At 42.4% G+C, this 10,849-nt stretch overlaps 1 protein-coding gene across 3 annotated transcripts in view; it reads left to right on the plus strand.

Annotated features, from left to right (window-relative positions):
* Nucleotides 1-9,457, plus strand: part of Clcn5 (chloride voltage-gated channel 5) — a 172,492-nt gene extending 163,035 nt beyond the window's left edge. For all 3 annotated transcript variants that reach the window (XM_028881332.2, XM_028881333.2, XM_028881334.2), the window contains 3 exons: nt 931-1,329; nt 1,477-1,693; nt 3,402-9,457. In XM_028881332.2, the coding sequence (XP_028737165.1) occupies nt 931-1,329; nt 1,477-1,693; nt 3,402-3,492 (707 nt within the window). In that variant the 3' untranslated portion in view covers nt 3,493-9,457. The remainder of the gene's footprint in view (nt 1-930; nt 1,330-1,476; nt 1,694-3,401) is intronic.
* Nucleotides 9,458-10,849: the final 1,392 nt, after the last annotated feature.

The raw sequence follows: 10,849 nt of genomic DNA on the forward strand, positions 1-10,849 counted from the left end.
TGTGTTGCAAGTGTGGGATGCTAGGGATTGAACCCAAGGTGTGCTACTTGCTAGGCAAGCTCTGAGCTCTAGTCCAGGGCTATATAAACACCACTGAGCTATATTTCCAGGCTCCTTTCCCTTTTTATTTCAAGACAGAATCTCACTAAGTTCTTCCCACACTTGCGATCCTCTTGCCTCCACCACCTGAGCAACAGAATTACAGGCCTGGCCACAAGGCCCCTCGGTTATGTTTAGCATCTTTCAGTGGGATATTAAAATCTTTTTTCTTACATTTGTTTTGTGGTGGGAGAGGGGAAGCCTGTGCCACGGCGTGTGTGTGGAGGTCAGAGGACAACTTGCCAGATTCGCATCTCTCCTTTCACCACGCGGGTTCTGGGCAGTCAAACTTAGTTCATCAGACCTGGCCACATGTAGCCATCTAGCTATCCCAACCCTTTAAAATTTTTTGTTAATATAATTTGAAATTGGTAATAATGTCAAATATTCCAAACAAATAGTGGGAGAAAAGTATGATAAGGAACTAAATATAATATGAGCTCACATTTGTGAAAATACATGTTTTTGTATCAGAAAAACTTGAAAATTTTACTCTGCTTGTATATAAAAATATGCAGTTTTGAGTTGAAAAAAATGAAAATTTTATTCTGCGTATAGACAGCTAAATTTTCTATGATGAGCATGTATTGTATTTGCAGTTAGGAAAAAGATGGGCTTTTAAAAACTAGAAGGCTGTCTCTACTTTGTTATTTTGAGTACTCTAAGCTATGTCTGCCATACAGCCGTGCTGTAATGCAATCTGGAATCTGCACAGTTGTTGGGGAGACCCTGTTCTAGCATTATTTCTAGCGCTTTTCCAGTGAGACCCAGGGCAGTCACGCAATTGTAATGACTCCCGTGCTTTGTTTCCTATGTCTGGTTTCTTTGCAGGTGGGGTAACTCGGATGACCGTTTCTCTTGTTGTCATAATGTTTGAACTGACTGGTGGCCTGGAATATATTGTGCCTCTGATGGCTGCAGCCATGACAAGCAAGTGGGTGGCAGATGCTCTTGGGCGAGAGGGCATTTATGATGCCCACATTCGTCTCAATGGATACCCCTTTCTTGAAGCCAAAGAAGAATTCGCTCATAAGACTCTGGCCATGGATGTGATGAAGCCCCGGAGAAATGACCCTGTGTTGACTGTCCTTACTCAGGACAGTATGACTGTGGAAGATGTAGAGACCATAATCAGTGAAACCACTTACAGTGGCTTTCCAGTGGTAGTCTCCCGAGAGTCACAAAGACTCGTGGGCTTTGTTCTCCGAAGAGATCTCATTATTTCAATCGGTAAGGATTTCAGAAAAGGAATACAGGCACTTTCTAAGTGTGCATGAAGTCGGGGAGACAAAGGGAAGAGGTGCCTGGTTAAGGGACAGGATGTAGAGCTAGCACTTCCGCTTTCAACTTCTCATTTCCTTCCTTCTCTTCACATAGAAAATGCTCGGAAGAAGCAGGATGGGGTTGTGAGCACTTCCATCATTTATTTCACTGAGCACTCACCTCCGATGCCACCATACACTCCGCCTACCCTGAAGCTTCGGAACATCCTGGATCTCAGCCCCTTCACTGTGACAGACCTTACGCCAATGGAGATCGTAGTGGATATCTTCCGCAAGCTGGGACTGCGCCAGTGCCTGGTTACACACAATGGGTGAGCACCCTTGAAAAAGGGCAGTTTGGATTGTGGGAGAAACTGAATAGAGAGATAAGAGAGAGAACCCGAATTTAAATAAACACCTTTAGGCCTTTTTGAAGCTCCAAGAAGAAGGTAGATGTAATGAAAGGGCCTTGTTTGACAGATGCAAACTATTGGTTGCCCATTATCAGTAACTCAGTTTCTCCTCTGCCAAGAAAGAAACTGTGCCGTTGTGCACAGGCATCACTGAGATTGGAATGGTATCAGAGATGTACAGTGGTGCCTCCAGCCCTTGGGACAGACCTTCTCAGATCACCACCAGAAGCCTGAACCTGTGGCTAGTAGTGACCTTCATATATACTGTGTTTGTTACTGTATATATCCCAAACCTATGAGGAAGCTTAATTTATAAGTCAGATGCAGTCAGAGAGCAAAAATAATCAATATGAATTAGAACAATTATAATACACTGCCATAAATGTTTTGTGAAGGCAGAGTGTCCCCTCCTTTTAAAATACCTTACTATATTGTTTTAGACTATGATTGCCCTTGAGTAACCAAAGCCATGGTTACAGGGGACTGCTGACCGGGGTGGTGGCACTTATCCGTAATCCCAGCACTTGGGTAGTAGAAGCAGGAGAAGCAGTTGTTCAAGGCCAGCCCTGGCTATGTAACGAGTTGAGGTCCCCGTGGTCTACACGAGACTCTGTCTCCAAAGGAAAGGAAGACTATTGTACTTGACACTTAGAACCCCTTGTTTATCTTTGAAGACAAAAAACAAATTTCCAAGTTTCAGTGAGGTCTGTCAACAGAAAGGGCCCCTGGTTAGATAGATGGTAGGGTAGGCTATAAATCACAAGTCTTTGAACTTCCAAGTCCAAGGCTCTCTTCTTCCTGGAACACATCTTGTCCAGTAAAGAAGCCCTGCTTTTGTTATTGGGAAAGAGTGCAGGCTAAGGAGGGGGTTGGAGGATTTTCTTGTTTTTAACACTTTATCTTAACCTAACAACTCTATAAGAACTCCTCCTGCTTCTAAAATTTGGAAGTGGCATAATAAATAACTTACAAGAGCTAAGTCAGTAAATAGACTTTCTCTAGTAGGTAGGTGTCTGTTCAGCACTTACTGAAACCCTAACTCATGTAAGAAGATTCTCCATGAGATTCTGGGAGACATGAAAGTGAACAAACCTTTCTCTGTCCTTGAGTAGTGTACATGGTTATAGGAACGTCAGGAACACACAAGTGATCATAGGGCAACAGCAAAATACTACTACTACTACTACTACTACTACTACTACTACTAATAATAATAATAATAATAATGACTGTGGAAGAGCCTGTACAGAGCATGCCATTGTTGGGAGCAGGGTAGAGTCTCAGCTGCTTCACAGGACCAGGGATGTTTGGGGGTGGGGCAGCATTTGAACTGGGCTGCAGGAAGTAGATAAGATTCATAGGTTTGGAGAGTAACATTTAAATCAGGGGAAAATGTGGGACCTGAGACCTAGATGTAGAAGTGTCAGTGTTTTCAGGGATGTATGCATTGCTCCATTTGTCTCGAGTATATATACATCTTACTGTTAGCTCATCATTCTCTAAGCACAGATAGTGATGAAAGACAAAGTTGAGAAGGATTGAGGAGAACAAGCATCACTTTTAGTTAAGAACACTGTCTTTTCATTGTATGCTTATTTGGGTTTTGTTTTATGTTTTTGTCTTGCAGGCGCTTACTTGGCATCATTACCAAAAAGGATGTGTTAAAGCACATAGCACAGATGGCAAACCAAGATCCCGATTCCATTCTCTTCAACTAGAATCATGGGGTTGTTTGGGATATGAAACAAGGACATTGCGGACCATGGATATATTTTATTAACTGGGTACCCAAAACACATTTCCCATATTTGGATGGTGAAGTCATATTAGTGTGTTGTCTGTTTCCTACAAGTTAACCAGTTGCACTACGTAATTTCTGGAAATGAATCTCTCTAGGAGAAAGTACAGTTAGGCTTATGTGATACTGCATTAGGAAGGGTTCATGAAAGAGAAACGAGATTGCTATGGTTTAATTATGTTTCTTCTTTAAATTTTTTTTTTAATTTAAAAAATAATTGTTAGCCAATATGCAATCACTGAAAACTATGCAAGAAAAATTCCAACTATTCTGACATATAGCCTGCAGGAAACTCATGAATGAGTTATGTGTGGGGAGGACTCTAACTGTCATTGGTGGAAGATGAAGTGTGAAATAAGGGGCTTTGCCTTTCAAGCTACAGAAAGGAAAGCCAGAAGGAAATAGCAATGGCATTTTTTAGACTGTGAAGATTCAGTTAAATTCTTATTCCTGTTACAGTATTTAGCGTTATTAGTTTGTTACGTTTACCTTTTCATTAGAAGACAGTGCTGCTCTGGTTAATCTCCTCCAAGTGAAGTAGAGGGCTTGACCTTTAGAGCCTGCTTGTCCTGGTCTTTTGAAGTGCACAAAATTAAGTTACAGAGCTTTCTCCTTGGCTGCAGAAAGGCTATTTTTAATTCTCCAATGGCAATGCTAGCTAGTAGACAAGGACTTTGTTAGGAATTTGTTAGTAGCTAGGAATTCTTTCTTCTGGTTTTCTTGAAATAATGATAAAGTTCTGAGCAAAGTCGGTGACTAGGAATTTCACATTTTTTTGTGAAGTCCTAACCAAATCTTTTACCCAGATGCCACCTCCATGGATGATGGTGCTTTAGGCTTCTGGAATAAGTAAGAACAGTATATGGAACCGAGCCTAGGCTGAATACTGGTAGAGCAGGGAAGATCCCTTTGAAAAGACCACCAGTACTAAAATAACTGGACACCTGTGCTCCTCCCAGTGTGGAGTATGCAGAACAAGCCGTTGTTCCTGTGAGCATGAAGGAGGCTTGAGATACTTCTACATGTCTTGAAGGAACTGGAACAGGATAGGCGACTGCAGCTGCCTTGAGGTACCATCCTTCGATCCAACTAAAATGCAGAGCTATCCTAAAACCTAGGTGTATGGATGAGGCCTGATGACACCAAAGGTGCTTGTACCCAGTTAAAAAGGTGCCTGTCTCAATTTCCTACCACAGCTGTGGCAGTTTAAAAAAAATCACATTCTAGAAACACCTGGTGGAATTCAAGAGCCACCACCAGCATTCCAACCACCCTCATTTTCTATCATTTTATCCATGTGCAATTCCTCTCCCTCCATTCTGTTTGCCTTTCTTCTCAGCACGGACTCCTCTGTAGGATGGAGCAGTCTGCTTAGTTAATCATTCCTGATAATGACACAAGAGCCCTACTCGGGCTGGTTGAATTGTAAGCCAAGGCTCAGCAGTCTCGCAGCACTCGCACTAGAGGTGACACTTTTTTGTTTGCCATGTGGCCCCGTTGCTGCTGCCATGCCTCCATTTCAGTCTCAGCTGCCCATGGCAGTGAGGCCACATTGTTGGCTAAGAAGAGTTCATCTTACAAGTCTGTCCCCAATACTTCCTACTGTCCTGCCCTTCTAGCTTAGAATCAGCAGCACTTGGCACATTCCTGTGTGTAACCCACCCCTCCCAAGCAACTCAGTGTACCTCATTTTAAACATTGTTGATTTCCAAGTCAAGGACCTTTTTTTTTAACCCCCAGTTCTTATTGTTCCAAAATCAGAAATTCTTTTATTATCCAGGGCTGAGTCGCCAAAGCATATTTTGATTTTTATCTTTACTATATATATCAAGGTAGTCACCAGAGTTTTCTCCTTTTAAATATATGGCTCTGGCATTTTAATGAACAAAGAATGCTTCGGGGTACATGGTATCATAATCATGGCTCTGTGACTTGGTGTCTTGTTTCCTTCTGTGCCACTGCATTTTTGGTATCAGATGAGATCCTGCCTGGCCACCGAGTGTATTGTGTACAGATCAGAGTTCTTGTCTGTATCCTTCAGGGTCAGTCAGTCCCTTTTTGATTAGTGATCCTTCCTCACTAAAGTTGGCCGCACAGGCCAGGTCACTGTGCCTGGTATTTGATGGCAAGGGAAGGAAGGTTTGGTCAGATCTCAGAGAGCAGCAGTGGCATGGATCTTGTTTGCCTTCCAGTTGTTGTCTTCATTGTGCACAGACGAGCCAGTGTTAAGGTGCTACTTCAGAGACGAAATCTAAGAAATCAGATAACACTGTGCGAATGGATACTGTCCAGAGGCTAAGCACCGATGGGCCCTCCAGATAATTGACATTATCCCTTTGATACCTCACTCCTTAGAAATATCATTCATTAACCTCAGTTTCTCAGGAATCCTTGTAGCTTGTATGCTAGAAATAGCTGTAGGGTATGGTGTCCATTGTATGTCCAATCTTAGGGTTTAGCTCAATGGTTGCCTGGTTCTTACTGGAATACTCTACAAGACTGCTAGCCTAGTACCTGGACACACAGTCGTTCTTGTCTTGAGGTAAAGGGAAGTTCTTTCTGCCATCGCCATTCCATTTCATCACTTAGATAATCCTAAAAACAAAACAAAACAAAAATAAAACACAAATTTAATCTAGGGCAGTCTGTCAGTAGCCTCAAATGACTACATACCTCAATGGTAAAATACTGGATAATTTAAGATTTTAAAATGAATTGAGACAAGTTTATTTTGGTACTGGAAAAGAAAATAGCCTGATATAAGGAAAGCGTTTACAGAAGAACACCAATAAATGCCTCAAGAGTGTGAATTTTCCAAGGAAATATATCTGGAGGAAATCTAGCCATGAAGGGAGTTCATGGACCTGTAAAAGTCTAACCTACTAAATTTTATACCTTCACACCTTCAATGGAAAGAACTTAATGTAGTTTCGAGAGCGTGCGCAGTGAGCTCAATTAGAGATAGCAAACGGGACTGGCAATGTGAAAAAAGCTGTTAAAGAGCATGTCTACTTCTATTTGCAGCAGCCTCCTCTCTCTGGCCCCAGTGTCCTGGAGCAGCCAAGCTGCAGAGTAGAGCTGATGTAGTCCACAGAACAGAGCTCCTCTGGTGGATTAGTTGGAATTGATGAGACTTGGAATTGGCCAGCTGGCAAAGCAAACAATTAATTTGCTGGTTTAACTGCAAAGCAGGCCAATTGTTCTGGCCCTCAAGTCTAGCTCTAAACTCATTACAGAAAGAGCAGGAGCCTTTGAAAAAAGCTCAGTCTCTAAATGTGTGGGCTTGCCTTTACTGTTCTAAAATGTTAATCTTTACAACCACCTGTCTGGGTTCCCTTTAGGGGGACGGGGAGGCATTGAAAACGATGACAGGCCTGCTTAACAAAATGTGCATCATGCCAGGTATGAAGAAAGCCATCCCGAGTCCCAGTCCATGCATCTTGGCATAAGGTGGACAGAAAAAGTTTAATTATGTGCCTCAAAGGGAGAAAAAAAAGACAAATCATCCTCAAGTCCAGGATTCCCAAACTAGCGCCTCAAAGCACCATTTGGCTTCAGGACAGTCTAGTTTTGTGGAAAGGGTCAACCTAAGACATTTACTTAAGGAGGAACATAATCTCTGAGGGTCTAGATGATGACGTTCTACCGTTTTTGTTTTAAGCCGCCCTCCTATGACCTTATTCTGTATTGAAATAAGCTCTTTTCTCATTGCAGCTCAGAAGCTGTGTAGGTTTGGAGATAAGTGGGCACAGCAGAGCTGGGCAATTGCTGGGCTTTGCTTCAGTTTCAGCCATTTGTTCCAAGGAGAGAGGTTCTTGGGAAAACGTGTGTTAGCAACTTTAAGCAACTCCTTGTACATATGCTGGCCACATTCTCATTGCTAAGCATCTGCATCTGGGCAAAGTTAGGAAGAGATGAAGGGAACACAATGAGTTTTTCCATGATGTCAGGAGGATTTTGCCAAATCCTCCAAGAAGGATGTAATGTGGAGTTGTCTCTCTTTTCCCTGTCTTTCTTTCTTTCTTTCTTTCTTTCTTTCTTTCTTTCTTTCTTTCTTTCTTTCTTTCTTTCTTTCTTTCTTTCTTTCTTTCTTTCCTTCTTTTTCTTTCTTTCTTTCTTTTTTCTTTTTTGCATGGGGCCTATCAGGTTGCCCAGCCCAACCTTACAGTCAAAAATTCCTACCTCTAAGTTACTACCAAAGGGTCTTTGGCCTGCATGTGCACACTCGTCAAATGAATGCCCTGACTAAAGTTCGGCCTTTTGAGGAGAAACAGTGATGGTACATACAAGGCAAAACCCGCAATCTTTCTCTGCCTCAGTTCTTTTGCTCCCAAATTCAAATCTCTCCCCATGTTGATGAGCGTGTTGTCTGAATATGGGCTTCGGTGGGTAGGGAGAAGTTGACCCTGAGAACGGAGAAGGGCAACTCCTCAGTTGATAAGGCCATTGACAGATTGCTCACTCCACAGTAGGGGCCAAAGCCAGCAATCCTTACTGGGAGTGTCGAGAGCTTTAGCTGTGTTAGATATTAGTCCAAATGTGCTGGAATTTGGGGTAATGTAGGATTTCATGAGAAAAATGTCATTTAGTGAAATGGGGAAGAAGGCAGGACCTGGGATGGTTTTTTTTTTTTTTTAAAGTGGGAGTGTTCGCCTTGCTGTCAAGTAGAGGGTACCTCAGAATATATGAGTCTTCTTCCCCCACTCACTCTCTTGCCTTTCCTTTCTTCTCCATTGTCCTGCCTTTTTAGTATTCAGCTTTTTATATAAGTATTTACTTTTTTTTTTTTTTTACTATATATTTGGTCCTTTGGGACTGTGTGATTAAATTGTACCATTCAAGATAAAATTATATGTTTAATATTTTATTCTCTAAAATTGTCTTTTGAAGCTATGCTGCTATCCAGGTACAGGTCAGAAAGGAATTGGGCCTGATAGCATCTTGGTCACGTCACCAAAGGGTGACTATAATGTCATGATGATGACTCTTCTTCATTTGACCAAGGCCAGCCTCCTGTTTATACCTCTGCCCATTCATTTCTGGCCATGGGAAATATACCAGCTATTGGGTGAGCCATTGAAGCCAGGAGGACCAGAAGGGCCAGGATCCAGCCCATGAGCACCACGGGAATTTATCTGTAGGAAGCTCATTTGTAGGGCTGGCTTCAGTCGCAGTAGCCAAAGAAAATCTGTCTGACTGGACATTTTAATTGCTAAGAGTTGGTCAAAGTTCAGCTGAAGCTAATGCATAGATATCTGTAGTAGCTTGGCATCCAGACATGAGCTTCAACCAAAGCTAATAAAGCCCAAGTTTCCACAAGAAGCTTGGTGCTGAGCTGTTCAGATCAGTCATTTACCAGAGTGTTGCCAACCCTTCAGCCATGCTTTTGTAGCTTTATCCTCACCTGCTTATATACCCAGCCGGATCCAAAGCTGTGGCTTACTGCTCACTTTGTTCTGCTCCCTGGTCACGTATAGTGACATAGTGTAAAAAGGAAAACATGGATTGGGGAGTTAGGTGACCTGGTTTGTATTCCCTATGCTTCTACTAATTAGCCTCAAGATCTTAACCGCTCTGTGCCTCAGTGTTCCCATCTGCAAAATGGGGATAGTGTAAATTGCCCTACCTACCTCACAGGGTTGTTGTGAGGATAAACTGAGACAATGAATGGAAAGCACTTTGACAAAGTAAGTGCTATGCAAATTGTAAGAAAATGGAAACAATCACGTTCAAGGCAATGGAACGGACATTAGCAGAAAGGTTAATGGGATTGTCCAGCCCTTTCTCTGTGTGGCTTATACCTAGGTTGCCATTGCTTTATACATTTTCACTTAGCACAGATTTGTAATTATGCATGTAATAAAGCACAGCCTTATTCAACTTGATTCTAGTATGTTTTTGAAGACCCTGAACGTTTTGAGTGTTGACTTTTCTTTATCATAAACGAAAACATGAGGACATGGTGTGGGGTCTGTGGAATGGTTTAAAAAGCAACTGTGGGGTTGGAGAGATGGCTCGGTGGTTTAGAGCACTTGTTGCTCTTGCAGCGGACCCAGGTTCAATTCCCAGCACTCACATGGTGGCTCACAACCATCTGTAACTCCAGTTCCAGGAGATCTGATGATCTCTCTGGCCTCCACAGACACTAGGTGTACACATGGTGCACATACATACATGCAGGCAAAACAAAATAAGTCTAAAAGTTTTTTAAATTTTAAAGCAACTGAAAACCACTGCTATCAGACTCACATCTTTTAAAATGTTGGTGAAATACTAATTATTACACTTATAGATTCAGTGGTATGCTCCCCTCCCCCCCAGTTCTGGGGGTAGACTCTAAGACCTTGAATACTCTTAGCAAAATTTCTACTATTGAGCTGTATCCCCAGCCTCAGGCTCAGTACTGATTTTTTTTTAATTTTTTAGCATAATTTATTTATTTTTATTTTATGTACATTGTTGTTTTGCCTGTGTAGGTCTATGTGAGGGCGTCAGATCTTGGAGTTACAAAAAGCTGTTAGCTGTCATGTGGTTGCTGGGAATTGAACCCAGGTCCTCTGGAAGAGCAGTCAGTGCTCTTAACTGCTGAGCCATCTCTCCAGCCCCTGGTTTTTACTAGAAGGGAACAAATGAGGAGCACCTGGTGTTTATGAGGCACTGCGGCTCCCTGGATACCCCGTTTATTCTGGCTGCTTACATGCTGTTATCTTGTGATGACATGAGAGTGAGCTGGGAGCTGCATTTTTCTCTCTGAATTCTCAATCATGTAGATGGTAGACTTTGGCAGACTAATACAGTCGCTTCAGATGAGGAGTAGGATGGGTGATTAAAATGTTCGTTCCCTCAGGGTTGGAAAGATAACTTAGTATTTAAGAGCATGTGCCTCTCTTGCAAAAGGACCTGGACTTGATTCTGATTCTGTTCCCAGCACCCACATCTGGCAGCTCACAGCCAGCTGTAACTCCAGCTCCAGGGAGATCCAATGTCTCCCTGAGCACCAGCACTCATAGGCAGAAACTCCAACGCACACACAAGTTTAAGAAATATTTTTAGTGTTGAGCAGTGTTCTCCTGTGAATACCACCCACCCTTCTCAGTAGCCTGTTTACAGTATGTTGACAATAAAATGCCTTTGATGAGGAACCCTTCAGAGTGGCCATGTAAATTAAAGAGGGGTGGAGCATGGAAAAGTGATTAGCTATGCAACACTTACTGCCACGCCTCGATGAAACCTAGAAAAGAAAAGAAGGCTATTCTTTGAACTATGGTTTCTCTCCT

Source organism: Peromyscus leucopus, chromosome X, assembly GCF_004664715.2.
Source record: "Peromyscus leucopus breed LL Stock chromosome X, UCI_PerLeu_2.1, whole genome shotgun sequence".
NCBI classification, from domain to species: Eukaryota; Metazoa; Chordata; class Mammalia; order Rodentia; family Cricetidae; genus Peromyscus; species Peromyscus leucopus.